Source organism: Myxocyprinus asiaticus, chromosome 1 (assembly GCF_019703515.2).
Source record: "Myxocyprinus asiaticus isolate MX2 ecotype Aquarium Trade chromosome 1, UBuf_Myxa_2, whole genome shotgun sequence".
Taxonomy (NCBI): Eukaryota; Metazoa; Chordata; class Actinopteri; order Cypriniformes; family Catostomidae; genus Myxocyprinus; species Myxocyprinus asiaticus.
Genome location: NC_059344.1, coordinates 2939543 through 2956448, shown reverse-complemented (window position 1 = coordinate 2956448; position 16906 = coordinate 2939543). Strand labels below are relative to the sequence as shown.

General features: G+C 36.2%; 1 protein-coding gene and 1 pseudogene across 2 annotated transcripts in view; both read left to right on the top strand.

The window, feature by feature from the left end:
• The window catches only part of LOC127441949 (calsequestrin-1-like), a 35314-nt gene extending 24292 nt beyond the window's left edge, over positions 1–11022 (top strand). The window contains exons 7-12 of one of the 2 annotated variants that reach the window (XM_051699549.1): positions 275–405; positions 1727–1772; positions 3133–3187; positions 3280–3380; positions 5369–5443; positions 8603–11022. In XM_051699549.1, the coding sequence (XP_051555509.1) occupies positions 275–405; positions 1727–1772; positions 3133–3187; positions 3280–3380; positions 5369–5443; positions 8603–8815 (621 nt within the window). In that variant the 3' untranslated portion in view covers positions 8816–11022. The remainder of the gene's footprint in view (positions 1–274; positions 406–1726; positions 1773–3132; positions 3188–3279; positions 3381–5368; positions 5444–8602) is intronic. The other variant, XM_051699559.1, reaches the window with a different exon arrangement.
• Positions 8981–12114, top strand: LOC127443182 (nuclease-like; annotated as a pseudogene).
• Positions 12115–16906: the final 4792 nt, after the last annotated feature.

Genomic DNA, 16906 nt, shown 5'->3' with positions numbered 1-16906 from the left:
TTCTGATTCACTGACAAACATTTTAAGGTGTTGTTGACCACATTAAATTTCATATAATTTCACCATGTTCTTTTCGAATTGTTGGAGTAATAATGTTACCACCACAGATGTACTGTTTAATCACTTTCAAATATTCAATTCTTTGCTTACAATGCACAAACAAATTAACATTTGTATATAGTAGAAAAAGAAAAAACCTTTAAAAGCAGACTAGAGGTGTTTAAGAGCCTTTCATTCATTCATTATTTGTGGTATTATCTCTCACTGTGTTTAGATTGCTAAGAAATTAAACCTAAAGTTGAATGAGGTGGATTTCTACGAGCCCTTCATGAGTGAACCAGTCACCATCCCCGGCAAACCCTACACTGAAGACGACCTCATAAACTACATCGAGGAACACAACAGGTGATTGATAGATGGATGGCTGGCTTGTATATGTTTACATTTGAAGCTGGTGTTTGAATTCATGAACATTCCAAGCCAAAATTTTAACATTCTGTCAGTGTATATTGATTAATGATTGTGTCACAATGCCGTCAACAGCTTCCGGGTTCTTTTACAGTAAGCAACATATTTCAATGGTGGATATGAGCAGCACTGCAGTTTTAATAATCTTTTAAGCATTATATAATGTAATATTGTAACAATGCTGGCAAAGACAATGATGAAGATGGTGAAGTGACGAAACCAAGTGCATTTATTTTACAAACGTGATCTGACTAGACTAGACTAGACTAGACTAGGAACTTGGGCTGGGCTGGGGCTGGGGCTGGGCTGGGCTGGGCTGGGCAAAACAAAGTTACCTTCACAATACATGACAACAGACAATGGCAAACATGAGGGCTAAATACAAGGACATGGGTAATGGGTAAACAAGACAACCAATCACAAGACTAAACTATAAACAAGATAACAAGACTAAATGAACTTAAACCAATGAAAAGACAAGACTAATAAAGTAATCAAACAATGAACCAATGAAAACAAGACACATGAACAGGGGAAACACATGACAAGATCACATGAGGGAACAGGAAATCACAAGACATGAAAGGAACAGGAACTAAACTTGAAAATAAAAGACATGAAAACAAAAACAAAACACAAACATGACAAATGTATGTAGGTTATTTCTGAACTATCAACAAAACCAGTTTTAACTTGATACAGTATGACTATGTGGGACATATAACAGGTTGATGAACACACATCCTCACACGTTTAACACAATTCTAAAGCCTGAGAAATGTTGCATATAAAAATAAAAACTACCATCATACATGCAATGTGTAGTTACTTATATTGCTTAAGCTGACTTTACTCACTTGACTGAATAAACTCATTCCCTTAATTGAATTGAGTAATGGCATAGCCCATTGGGTTATTTGATGATCAGATATAGGAAAATAGTACGTCCAATTAGTTAGAAAAGACATACCAACCTTAGTCAGAAATGCCTGAAGGTCTGTGCCGAGTTTGGTGGATATACCTTAAAGCTCTATGAGGAGTTAGAATCAGACATATTAGTCTCAGATTAGGGATAAAAAAAATAATTAAAAAAAAATAAAAAATACATTTGTAGAATAGCAGTATTTCGGCATTGTCATGCCTACATGATAAAATGACTTTTTCACATAAGTCCTTTCAGTAGGATTTTTGGATAAAATCTACTTTGAAGCAGCAGTTGAAAATGGCCATTGTTGCTGATTTCCTTTACTTGTTTCAGACCTACTCTGAGGAAAATGGAGCCCCACAGCATGTATGAGATCTGGGTAAGATTTCCTTTATAAACTCAATCCATTATCAACCAATCTGTAAATGCTGCTGTGAGTGCATTTCAAATATTATGACCGTTTGAAGAGAGTTTATTTTATGCAATCATGGAACATAATTCTGTAGAAATATGTTGCATTACATACAGTATATAGTTGTGCACAGTATCTGGTGTGCTAACGATTCATGTATATGAAATATATTAGAACTACATAAATGATAAGAAATTATGAAAAATGTGTTTTGTAAGCTTTTATCTTATTTTGTTGTTGGTATAAAGGTCATTCTCAGGACACAGTGCCATCTGTGTGTAGCATGTGTCACTTATTTGATAGATTTGACTGTTTTGAGTGTGTAATTTTTCAAGAAATATAAAATGTAAAAAATATACAGTACTGTGCAAAGGTTTTATGCACTTGTGAAAATGTTGCATAGAGAGGATGTCTTCAAAAATAATGACATAAATAGTTCCCATTAATCAATTAACATCATACAAAGTCCAGTAAACATAAAAAAAGCTAAATCAATATTCGGTGTGACCACCTTTGCCTTTAAAACAGCACCAATTCTCCTAGGTACACCTGGATACAGTTTTTCTTGGTTGTTGGCAGATAGGAGTTTCTAAGCTTCTTGGAGAATTTGCTACAGTTCTTCTATCTATTTCGGCTGTCTCAATTGCTTCTGTCTCTTCATGTAATCTCAGACTGACACGCTGTTCAGTGGGGGGCACTGTGGGTGCAATGCCATCTGTTGCAGGGCTCCCTGTTCTTCTATTCTATTCTATTCAATTTGCAAAAGTAATGTTTGGGAGTCTAAAATGTGTTTTTCCTATTGACACACTTTAAGCTGAAGATATAAATAACCATCTTAAGACAAATGTTTGTGTGAAACATATGCCTAAGACTTTTGCACAGTACTGTGTATAAATTAGACGTTTACATTTTTGTTGTTCATCTGAATATAAGCCAATTTATATAACTTTTTAATGTGTTATGTAAATTAAAAAAAAAAAAAAAAAGTGGGTTCTATTTTTTTTCCTTTTACTGAAATTAAAATATCATGTTTTTATAGTCTGTGTTTTTTTTGTTTTGTTTTTTTTTTACTTCATAATTTGTCTTTGTCCCTGCACTTTCTGTTCAACCCTGATGTGCTGTGACCCATACAGGTATATTGGTTGCACTTTATTTTACATAACGTGTACTTTCATTATAAAAAATAATTTATAGTTTTACTTTTTTACATACATGTAGTACAGTACTGTAAAATAAAGTGCTACAGGTATATCTTATGGCATTTCTTCTGTGTAATTATCATCCTTATCATGACTGTTACTAGCTCAGTGATTGCTGTCCCTTTTAGGAAGATGATATTAAAGGACAACACATTGTTGCCTTTGCAGAGGAGTCCGACCCTGGTAAATACAGCCTACAGCCTATCTGTGATGGATTTGATATAGTTACGCTGTAAGTCAGACATATTTGTGATTGACCTCTAATTTTTGTGCAGACGGTTATGAGTTCCTGGAGATTCTGAAGGAAGTGGCTCAAGAAAACACTGAGAACCCAAACCTGAGCATCATCTGGATTGATCCCGACGACTTCCCACTGGTATGACGCTCAACAGATCACTGTAACGCCATATGTAGTAACTTTTCTATGTTAAAAATACAGTCTTGAAAAAGGTGCACTCTATATTTTTAATTTGATATGCATTTGATTATTACTACTTTATCCTCCTGAGACCCGAGTGTGTCTGCTGTGTGCACTTTCCACTTATCCTATTTGATTTGTAACTAGTAGCACCTAATAAACAAGCATAAAACAAAATAAAATAAATAAACTTCTAGAGCAAATAGTTTTCCTAAAAAGTTGTGAAATTTTAAATAACACTAAGCTATACAAAGTCAGATATTTGATGAAAAAATTTTTTTATTATGTTTCCAGGAGTGTTGGTTATTCATGTTTTTGAGACGTTACAGATATCACAGCTGATTTTCTATAAATCTGACAATTCTTATTCAAAGTAATGTCCAGCATTGTCAAATCACTGTCAACCATGTTAAAATAAAATGTTACATTATAAATTCTGAATCTATGTACTGATTATCATTGTCCCATGTCTGCCACACATGTTGAGTGATCCAAACATCATCTGCAGCCTGAAACTGAACTTTTGATCAGATTTTAGGTGTGAATGCACTTAACTGCATAGAGAACTATAGGATGCTCCCTTGCTCCCTATTTAGTGAATGACTTAACCTCCAGTGTGCTGTCTGTCTGCACTGGTCTCAGAACAGTTCGGAATGCACCTTATTTTCATCCTAACTCCATATAAAGACTCTGAAAGCAACATTTTTTAGCTTTTGGATAAACCCACTGATTCTCAATGTGAATATGCACAGTGAATATATAGAAATACATTTACTACTGTTAATGAATAGAATCATATTGTGCAGTGATAACAAAATAAAATATAACAAAATGTATATTCAAATGAAGTGAAATGACCCACAGATGTGTTAATGTTGAAAGTTATTCAAAATAACCAACATGCTTTTTCAACTTTTGAGGAAATAATGTCCCAAAACCCACATATGTGGACATCATGTTTATTAGCGCACTAACGGGCAAAAAATGAACAGATTTTTTAAAGCTGCATATCAAATGAAACTAGAGATGCTACCCTTTACAACCAAACAGGTTTCAATCAAAAAACATAGAGAGGTTTCTTGCCAGAGGCACTTTTGTTGGCGCTGCACCCATAGAAGCACTTCACGGAAATCAATGTCATGATGTTGTGTCACGTGACTCGATGCACCAGAAGTTTTACTCTTAAATGACAGTGTAGAGTCTTGCGAACAGTATTCAGTCGGTTTTAATTCATTTAAATGATGTGTTGCGTATAGCGAAGCCAAAATACAACATCCACACATGTGGACGCGGGGTCGCACAAGGTTATTAGAGTAGCACACAGTGAGTACTTTCTGTGTTAAATAGAAATGATGCATCTTCACAGATGAATTGAACCTGATGAAGAGTAAACAACACATTATACACTTTTCAAAAGTTCTTTGATGAGAGCATCTGTCAGGAAAATAAACCTAAATGTTAAAAGTTCCTGTTAAAGATTCATACTAATAGAATATCTCACAGTAAATGCAGAAAGTTACTCATAAAATGCTCTACTGGAGCTACTGAGCTCTTGAAGATGACACAGAGAGCAGGTGCTTCAACACACGATTCAGCCCTCTGCTGCTCTCTTCAGGACACTTGCAGCCACTAACTAGTTTGATGAGTTCCAAAAAGTGTGTAATTATAGGTTACTCTCCTATATAGCTTTTTTATTTATTATTAATTAAATGTCTATAAAACTATTTGTACCTATTCCTTATTATTCAAAAGCAGCATTTATGCTGTGAATATTAAAGAGCTTTCACAGTATCTTCTGATCAGTGCAACACCACTGGTTAGAGTTGATATTGAACATCTGTTTGCAAATACAACATTTCACAGTGAACTATGCCATATGACTTTGTCAGGAATCACTTGTTATACATGAACCATGCTGACCTTTGACCGCTGTGTGTCCCCTGCAGCTGGTGCCATACTGGGAGAAGACCTTCGGCATTGACCTCTCGTCTCCTCAGATCGGCGTAGTGGATGTGGAGGATGTGAGCATCATTTTGTTGAATTATATTTCATGTCTCCAGTGCCAGTAAACATGTACAGTTATCATGCAAGTGCTTTGCCTGCAGTGCGTACATACAAGCATGATGTTAAATTTAATTTACACAAGTAGAGGTATCACATTACATGCAAATGGTGATTAATTTAACAAAAGGGAACACAAACTTAAATCATTCATTCAGTTTTACTGAGCAGAATGTGTGTTTGTGTACTTGTCACTGCGTGTGGAAATTGCATCAAGCCCAAAAGATGTCTTGTTTCGCACAAGGTGTGAGAAGTTCACTCCAGTATTTCACAATGCTTCATAAAAGCCTGTATTGCAAAAGATAATGTGGTTTGTAATGCAAAGTTCAGCTCATTACGCGTGGCAAAAAAAGACTCAGAAACCGAGGAGCGGAAACTCTTGTTTCACTGTTGACGTGCCCAGTGTGAATACTCTAACCTTTAAAAAAGGGTGCAGAAAAAATATGCCCTGCTCTTGCGTTCATAACCGTGGGAAGTAGGGGTGCTGAGGGTGCTGCAGCACCCCCTGTCTGCATACCACTCCACCCTGTGAAGTGCTGTCAAAATAGTGCATGCATGAAAAATTAATGACAATTCATGAATGTTATTTTAAAACCATCATGTTCTTTGTTTATATGGTTATCCAAAAAAATGCTGAACATTTTAGGGGTATTTATATTTCATTAACAATAATGAAGATGACAAGAAAAAGATTATGATGATAATGAAATGATTTTAATTGAAACACTTTTTACAAAAATGTGAGAAAAAAAATAATACTGTAAGAAATTAACAGTGCACTAACAATGTTTTCAAAAAGAATAATCAAGAAAGAATGTATTAAATAACTCAGGGATTTTGGGGATTTCCCCGCTTGAGCTGTGTGAACTGAGCTGATCACTGATCACCTGTCTAAAATACGGAAAATGAATAACAGTCCCTAAAACGATTAACAACAGCATAACTACTAAAAGATAATACTAATACTAGCCAGGAGCGGATCTAAAATTTTTCATCTTATGGATTAAGGTACCAAGCTTCATTGCACCAAGTACAAGTTCATAACTGGACTCACTATCAAATTATAAATATCCATGAATTTGCAATACAACTGCATTTCCACAGGAATCACACATACAGCAGTAACCATTGTGCTACTGATTTGCTACTGACGATATTCATGAAACTCATGAATATTAATTATTTTATGCACAACAAAAGATTCTTTTAAATCACCTATTTTGATGAACAGTCATTCTTAATGACCGATTCAAGCACTCAAATAGATATTTCACATAATATGGTAATTTCATCTCTACATCTGCCATCTCTTCATCTCTTGGGATTTTTTTAGTCAGTATGAGCACATAGATCAGCAATTTAATCAAGAACATGACTGATTGGTCTAGTGCAGTCATACTCAATTGGCGGACCGTAGTCCGTGTCTGGACCCAGCAAAGGGTCAATACGGACGGAACACCACCAAACTTAACGATATCGAAGTCAGTAAATTAATTTCAGACAGTTTTCAAACATGGTCGACTGGGCGCCATTTACCTAGTGTAGCGCAGCCAGTCTCTGTCTCTAGCTGTGGTGAAGAAACACCAGCCCGGGGCTGCGTCCTATCCAATCGCATGCGTTTATGCAAATTAGTCTCGTGACGAGATCCTGAGAGTGATTAAGAGAGAGGGAGATAAAGACAAAACTCAAGCTGTTGAAAAAACTGCTGACACCAAACGACACTGATAACAGCCACAACAAACATTTATTATAAAATTCAAAATAACACATTCCAGCACTGGATCGCCAATCAAAACATACACAGATCAGATGAAATAGAAACTCCTACTCAAGAACTGGAGATGTTTCATCTGGATTATACATATACCTGACGAAAGCTATTTCAGAAAGTGCTCAGGACATGTCTCAATTGACGGCAATATATCAAATAATCATTCAGTGAAGACTTGAAAAAAACTGAGAAATTAAACTCTTACCTCTTTTTTCTCCATGTATTTGTCCATATTGTCATATTGTTGTTGTGGTTGAGGATATAAGCTCAAAAAACATAAGTCTTTGGGGGGGTCTGGGTAGCTCAGCGAGTAAAGACGCTGACTACCACCCCTGGAGTCATGAGTTCGAATCCAGGGCGTGCTGAGCGACTCCAGCCAGGTCTCCTAAGCAATCAAATTGGCCCAGTTGCTAGGGAGGGTAGAGTCCATGGGGTAACCTCCTTGTGGTCACTATAATGTGGTTCACTCTTGGTGGGGCACGTGGTGAGCTGTGTGTGAATGCTGCGGTATGTGTCAGCGGAAACGCGCTCAACAAGCCACGTGATAAGATTGCGCGGATTGAGGTGAGTCACCATGCCACTGTGAGGACTTAGAGCGCATTGGGAATTGGGCATTCCAAATTGGGCAGAAAAAGGGAGAAAAAAAAACGTAAGCTCACGAGTAAGTAAACACTGCACATGCACTGCAGCAGCAAGTACGCGATTGGCTGCTGCTGTAACCCATCACGCTACTGGCCGCTTCTTTGACCTATCAAGCAATTGATCACTGATATACTTTCACATGATTAGCTGCCACTGTAATCAATCACACGATCAGTCTATGTGGTTATTTGTGTGTCCGGTGAGAGTTGAGGCAGTTCGACACGAATAAACCCCTACACTATGTCAACATCTTACATTTATATTGTATACATTTGTATACTTATACTGGGGTGGTAGATGGTAGATCCACCCGTTACTAGCTTTTTGTATGTTATTATTTCAGGAGCGCAGTAATTTCTTTACAAGGACAGCTTTCATATATGTATTTTATGATCATAAATCTAAATCTGTTTATAGAAATGTTTCAATAAATGTTTATACATTTTTTGAAATGTATAAATTATTGGTTAAAATTTGTATATTTGACTGATATGTTTTTATAGTGGTTTTATAGCGTTATAGTGTATTATAGCAGAATTTTGAATTGGAGAATTTGTGCTTTACTTCTTTTTATGTCTATATACACAACCACCACAGCCTTTTTTGTTTTAATATAATTTGTCACGTTAAATCAACAGCCCTAAAATTGATGCTTGGAATTCGAGAGAAGTGTGTTTCTCATTCATGTTATGTGTGCGTATCTTAGGCTGACAGTGTGTGGATGGAGATGGATGATGAGGAGGATATGCCCACTGCTGAAGAGCTCGACACCTGGATCGAAGATGTAATAGAAGGAAAAATCGATCCTGATGATGATGATGATGATGATGACGATGAAGACAATAATGATGATGATGACGACGATGATGATGACGACGATGATGATGATGACAACAATGATGACAATGAAGATGAGTAAATTCTTGTCTCAGTCTCAGACATTACTTCATCGTTATGTGCACACATCCACGACATTCATCAGCGTCAGTTTCGTTTAGAACACGTCGATCTCTTCATGTCATCATCACGAACTGAACTCTCATTGACTCGTCTGACACAGTGTCTCATTATTTAACTTACCGGCATGGTCATTGGACACCAGTATGCCAACTCATACGTCAGGAACAAAACATCATATCGGGGATAGACACTGTACTTTTCTGTCCTTATACTTGGACTACTTGATTGTGATAAATGTGTGTGTGTGAGCAAAAGAAGCAGGGGCTTGCTAAACAATACAACCTTGTTACAATAACCTGTTTTGTTAATAGTTTTTATTTTTATTATTTGCATTTATGAGAGCAGAGTAAATGATGCTCACTGGAAAGTCTTAACCTTCCACCCTCTGGAATGTCTAAAGAAAAATGTAAAGGAAAAAATACAACGAGAAAAGACAGAGAAACAAATTGTCAATGAGTCATCTTTTTTGTGAGTTTGGGATTACTGAAGACTGCATGTGCAGTGTGACAGAATGTGTTATTACAGTTTCAGGATTTTCTCAGTAGCAAAATAATGCATTCACTGGCTTTGTATAAGCTCCACAGACTCCAATACAGACTACATTTACATGGACACAAGAAAGTGGCTAATTGCAATGTTCTGACTGAGTAAATAGGCTCACTGACAAAGCATACTCTCTCTCACCAGAAACTCACTCATAACACAAAAGACAGTGATTTCATAAATGTGTAATTTCACAGGTATGAATCAAATTCTCGCTCAGTACTCAGGTTTAGAATGTCAAGCAGAGTGATACAAACAGTAAAGCTGACGTAGGATTACTACTGGCAAGGATAGTTGGGAGCATAAATACTGTTCAGATGTACAACAGTTTTGAACCAGGTGTTTGAAACCAAAATTAATAACCACTGCTAGAGAAAACAAGCATTTGTGCAATTGGACTTTTGGCTCAAACACTTATGGGAACACTTTACAATAAAGTTCCATTCGTTAACATTAGTTAAAGTATTAGGTATCATGAACTAACAATTTTAACAATATATTGTTTACAGCATTTATAAATCTTTATTAATGTTAGTTAATAAAGATACATTAGTGCATTAACTTATGTTAAGTAATGCAACTTTGGATTTTAAAAATGTATTAGTATGTTGAAATTAACATTAACCAAGATTAATTAGTACTGTAAAATTATTGCTCATTGTTAGTTCGTGTCAACTAATATAGTTAACTAATGTTAACAACTGGAACCTTATTGTAAAGTCTTACCAAACTTACCATTACTGAGATACAGCCCTTCCGCATGTGACGACTAGCCCCAGTCTCCCCGATAGGGTGCAACATCCTCCACGGTCACAGGACATACGTGGCACATCTGACAAACAACAGTAGCTAGAGGAAGTTATATGCCCTCTTTGTTTTCACATTAAATATTTGCAATTTTATTTATGTTTATTTTGTCTGTATTTCATTTACCTACTGTTTCTACATGAAACATGACATACCAAAACCTGTTCCCAAATCCAGTTCAAATCCTGCTAAACACACACACAACACATAACTGCTTTTCATTTTGGTATGCGAGTAGTGCTTTATATTGGTGGTTTCCATGTGTTTAGCCAAATGACATTGAAAAAACACTTCAGTAACATCACTAAACCAAATTACAACATTATTGGGTCTTACAAATGCTTTAAAAGAGCAGAATTAGAAACAAATACAGTTTTTCTTTGTTTACTACTGAGGATGTCATTTAATAGTGTTTCCTTTGGTAACTTATGTTAAGATGCAATTTGAGTGAATGCAATATGTTAATGTTGTTTAATCTTACATTTAAAAATGTATATTTTAAGCTGTGAATAGTCACCTTCTCTTTTTATTTTTTCACATTTTGAATCACCTTTTAACTTTAAGCAGTTCACTTACAGTACATATTAGAGGTAGACCGATATATCCGATAGTTGCTTTTTGGAACTATCGTTATAATCATAAATGAATGGCAATAGTTGACAATAGTTTTTTCATCATTTCGTCATTTCAAAATAAGAGTCCCCAGTGTTTTTGGGCTTGTTTATCCTTAGAAGTCCCACGTTATGCACCAAATAATTTTTTGGGGGTTATTTTGAGGATTTTGGTTGAACAATAAACTGCATCTGGGTTTATTCATTTAGGACTCTTTGTCTGTGACCATCATAGCAAGGAAAGAATATGTTTTTTTTTTTTTTTTTTACATTCTATAAATCGATTTTAAAAACTATCGCCCAATTAATCAGTTATCAGCCTTTCCCACAACCTTAGTTATTGGGATTGGCAAAATATAAAATGATTTTAAAAACTATCGGCTGAATAATCGATTATCGGCCTTTCCTACCACCTTAGTTATTGGTATCGGCAAAATCCACTATCAGCTGACCTCTATTTTAAACCATATATTAATAATTCTTGTGTAATTATTGTACTGTGCATGCAGTCTTTATGACCTCATAGTAATTGAGAGACTAGTTTATTTGTACTTTTAAGAATAGTGGATTTTGCTGATACCAATAACTAAGGTGGAGGGAAAGGTCTATAGCCGATTAATCGGCAGATAGTAATATATTAATAGGCAAAAAAAAATCACATACTTCACTATTAAATGCATTTGAAATAATTATATCAATAAATGTATTTTACTATTTTCTCACACCTTTTAGCTGGATGGAGATTCTGAGCCATGTATGCAAACTAAAGGTGACAGTAGTAATAATAGTGGTACAAATCAGGCTGTTTATAGGGACTATGAGAATTCTGGCTATAACAAAGGTCACCTGTATCCAGTAAGCCACATTGATAATCATGTCTCTATGTTGGCCACCTCCACTCTGACCAGCGTTGCTCCTCAGAATCACAGTTCAATCAGAATACATGGCTGGAACACGAGAAAGCTGCTATTAAAGATATGGAATCCTGTAAAGAGGCTTATGTGGTGACCGGTGTAGTTCCTGACACAACTCAACTGATTAAAAATATAGTTACTGTGTCAAAGTATTACTGGAGAGCCACCTGCAGTCAAAAGAAAAATATGTTCATAAAATATGTATAGGGAAAGGCTACTATGGACCTGACAACAACATCAAAGTGCAGGAATTAACAATCTGAGAACTTCAGAAAATGCTCAAATATTTTTATGATGTACCCATTACGATATTTCCAATCATACCACTTCGAGATGAACAATGGCTAAGGTTAATGCTGATTTCACATAAGTTTGCCAGTTGAGTTTCATTGCCAACCTTCTTACTAAGCTCAAATAAGGATGAGGAAGGATGTCAGTCATCAGCAGCATCACTGACTCTGCTGCTGGGTCCAGCCACACTGTCACTGGCTGTAGTCTTAGTTACCCATTATTTTACAACCTTCCATTCTACAACTTCTCTTTAATTTAAAGCATCTCACAGCATCTGCCTCTAATGCCTTAAAACTATTTTCTCATAGCTTTTCAGCTCCTTTTCTTCCCTTATTCATCCATGAAAACATATCTGATGAATTATTCCCACAGTGCTGTTTGTATCTCTGACAGAACGGATAAATATCACCGTCTGTGTGAATTAAGCCCCGTTCACATCGTCAGCGATTTTGTCACTGGATGCGACAGGAGACCATTGATTTTCAATGAACGCTGCTGACTTCCAGCGACAAGAGTGAAAGCTACCACTGACGACAGGATGTGGCCGTGTTAAGAGAGGCGACAAAGTTGAGATTAGTTTAACTTTATGCAAATGCAGAGTGATATCGCGCAGCGACAGCCAATGAGAAAAAGACAGTGAAGCTCGCGTCATGGAGACGAGTGCAGGAAAGACGGAGTTGTTGTTTTCACTGTTGTTGTCACTGTTCTATATCATGTTTCTGTAACAACTTACATGGATATAGTAAAACAGTGATGCGTGGAAAACCGGGTCAGAAACTGATACATTGATCTTCGTGTTGATATAATGCTTGAGTATTGATGCAGTTTATTATCACGTTCCTGTCCAGAATGTCAATATTTTGACATGTACCAAATATGTCAATTTACTGTAGTGTATGTTTTCATACTTTTAGAAAGAAAAGGGTTCATTGGAGTTCTAGTTAGAAACCTAGAGTTGGTTACTTAATTCCAAAGAACACTTTATTCCAAAAAGGTTCTGTTTTGCAAAGAAAAATTGCATTATGTATATAGATTATTCAAAGTTTTTTCAAGTAGTTTTGAAAGCTACAGTACTGTTGCACTTATATTTCATACGGCAGGAAAATTCACATTTAATTTTGATTTTGATTAGAAAAGCACCCTATGTCCTTCCTCTTGAAGATATCAATACTGTATCAGTACAGTCTACGGTACAGTCTAATCTTGACTCATAATTCAACAACAGATGCATAAGACTGTGTTTATCATAACAACTTGAGCATGTAAACACTGGTTATTTTCGTCTTATCGAGCGTCCATTTTAAATTTGAACTGTCAAGCACTTTGTTTCAACGGCTAGTCGGTTAAGCTGAAAGTCTGAGAGAACAACATTACCCCGGTAAGTGCGAGAAATAAATTAATATGAAATAAATAAATGTAATAAATTGTTATGTACTTTTATTCATTTTATGCTTTATTGTCCTAGTTCAATGTCTTATGCGATTTATATGTTTATTCACAAGCAAAAAGAAGACGAGAAACTGTCTCTTCCTGTCGACAATCTTCTCCACCAGGAGGTTGGTAATTTCAAACTTTATTCACTAAAATCTGTATTGTGGATTGACCAGCAACACCGGTGACTGGTTAATTTATTTGTCTTCTTTACACCTAGAAAACATGGTAACTATATTTTTGTGTTTGTTATTCATTTTGTGTCATTATGCACACCTCTGTGCTGCGCATGCTGTAATTCAGCAGTTGTACATGTCCAGGGGAGGAGACTATATCTGATGCTCACAAACCTTTTTTTTGAGGACACAGCTGGTTGCACACTCACTCACATATATAAAAGGCAACTCACCTTTTCTGTGTCCCGCAGCGTTTCCCTGCCACTCATAATGCATGTGCGTGTGTTTGTTTTTGTGCAACTGATGATGTCATCATGCTTAAATCAGCAAAAGTCATTTTACTTCCTGAACAAGAGCGGACCCGAGTACAGGTTGCTTTCTCACTCATGCAAAGCACGCCACAGTCCCAGTGCAACCGAACTCAGACCACCTCCTTCAGGTAGTCTCGGGTTCAGTAATGAGAAGGAAGTCAAAGGAGACATTAGACCAACTCACTTCAGAACAATAACACAAACACAAAGGCACATTTTCCATTATTTCTCATTATTACTACCTCCAAACCTTTGCATTGCATCAAGGTTTTTATTTAGCAAAAATGGTTAATTTCTTCATTTAGAGAAAAACAACAATCCTCCTCTTATTTATGTGAGTTTTAAGATGTCATTTAAAGAGATACCAATTCCTTACTGTTTTCAGTAACTCTGCGCACTGACAGCAGGTCTATTAAATGTTTATCTTACAGGGATCAGCACACCCGTCCTCATTTTTACTGCATCAGAGATGTCTCTTTGTTTACAGTGTGCATCATGAGTCTAAAGATCGATTTCAGTCAGCCTAAAACAATACATTGTCTTTTTAAAATCTCATATAAATGCTTTAGTCTGACTGAAATCGACTCAGTGATCTGGTTGCAACAGTTCTCAAGTTAACAGCTGATGAGTTCAGGAATGACAGAGAATATAACCAAATTTCAGTTTCAATCAAGTAATACCTTGATAAGGTTTTAATCAAGTACTTTTGCTTTTGAATTCATATATATACGTGACAAAAACACACCCAGGGCTATTGATTGCATGTACTGTATATTTAAATGCAGATTATTGTGGCTAATCAGGGGGGCGTGGCTTCTTTTCTGGGAATGAAAGTTAAAGGAATGTCCTGGGTTCAAAACAAGCTAAGCTCAATTGACAGCATTTGTGATATAATATTGATTACCACAAAAATACATTTCGACTCATTCCTCCTTTTCTTAAAAAGAAAAGGAAAAATCTGTGTTACAATGAGGCAGTAACAATGGAAGTGAATGGGGTCAATCTTTGGAGGGTTTAAAGGCAGAAATGTGAAGCTTATAATTTAATAAAAGCACTTACATTAATTCTTCAGTTAAAACACATGTATTATTTGAGCATTAAATTTGTTTAAATCATAATTTCCAAGGTTTTGTTTGTTTTAGAGTTTACTGCATTATGTTGTTATGGCAACAGAGTTGTAAAATTGGTTATAACTTTACACAGATGTGGTTAGTAATTGATTTTATCACATTAAAATCATGTTAACACACATATTGTTTATATCTTGTGGCTATACTTTTGAAACAGTATTTTATGTTTACAGATTGACCCCATTGACTTCCATTGTAAGTGTCTCACTATAACCTCGATTTTTGCTTTTTTAAAGAAAAGGAGTGGCAAGTCAAAATAAATTTTTGTGGTAATCAGTATTAAGCGACAAATGCTGTCGATTGAGCTGAACTTGTACTGAACCCGGAATATTCCTTTAACAAAGAAATGAAACCTAAAGGAATCAAAGAGGAGGAAAGAAAGAGAGGGACCAGACAGACAAGATTCATTATTATTATTATTGCTTTTACATGTAAGGCTTTTGGCTGACAGTCTTATCCAGAGTTGCTACAAAAAGTGTTTTAGTTTTCACTTGTGGGTCATGGTCAATAATATACAGTATATTGGTAGAAAACTAACATCTTGAAGGAAATTACATGAAGACAGCATGAACACTGTTAGTTCAACATAGTCACACAGATATTGCTGTGCTTTTGATGTCACATCCCAGATCCAATTTTTTGCAAAGAATTGCTTGCACTGTGCATCGCAACTGTAATTCTAGAAAGATCATGAAAATCCCATGAGATCAGCAGTTACAGATATACTCAAACCAGCCCATTTGGCACCAGCAATCATCCAAATGATTATCTAATCAGCCAATCATGTGGCAGCAGTGCAGTGCATAAAATTATGCAAATATGTGTCAGGAGCTTCAGTTAATGTTCACATCAACCTTCAGAATGGGGAATAAATGTGATCTCAGTGATTTGGAGCGTGGCATGATTGTTGGTGCCAGATGGGCTGGTTCGAATATTTCTGTAACTGCTGATCTCCTGGGATTTTCACACACAACAGTCTCTAGAATTTACTCAGAATGGTGCCAAAAACTAAAAACATCCAGTGAGCTACAGTTCTGTGGACAGAAATGCCTTGTTGATTAGAGAGGTCAACAGAGAGTGGCCAGACTGGTTCTTTATATATATAAATAAATAAACATTTCCAACATTCTTTTGAATGTCCATGTACTAAAATAAAATATTTGATGCCATTAGTGTACCTTCATTTACTATTACTGTTATTTTGAATGGCCATGGAAAATATATACATATATATATATAAAATTATTATTATTATTTTTTTTTTTTTTTTTGAAGCAGATTGTGCATTATTAGGGTAGGGTCAAGTGCTCATGAAAGAGCTGTGTCTTTAGGTTCCCTATCTGTCACCCACTCGACGTTGTGTCGATGTCTTTGGAGCCACTCTTGGGAGCCAGAGACACCTCTGGTCTTTGATAAAAGGCCAATGAAAATTGGCGAGTGGTGTTTGCATGCCAACCCCCTGGACATACGGGTATAAAAGGAGCTGGTATTCAACCACTCATTCAGATTTTCTCTTCGGAGCTGAATGGTCATGCTCATTAAGCTGAATTCTCAATGTTCATTCACCTCTGCTGGATCTGACGGTGCATTTCAGCGGTTTCTCCCTCCTCTGCACTGGTGCACTGCAGAGAACACCCCTGGGCGCTTTGGCAGAAAAAAGAGAGTATATTTTCTGAAAGAGTATATTTCTCTAAAAGAGCGGCACAGACGGAACATCTTTTTAAAGACGTGTCTTTTTAAAGATGCCTTTCCGATTGTGTGTTATTCCTGGTTGCGGTCGTTACCTCTCAACTTCAGACGGTCATGATCACTGTCTTTCGTGTCTGGGAGCGACCC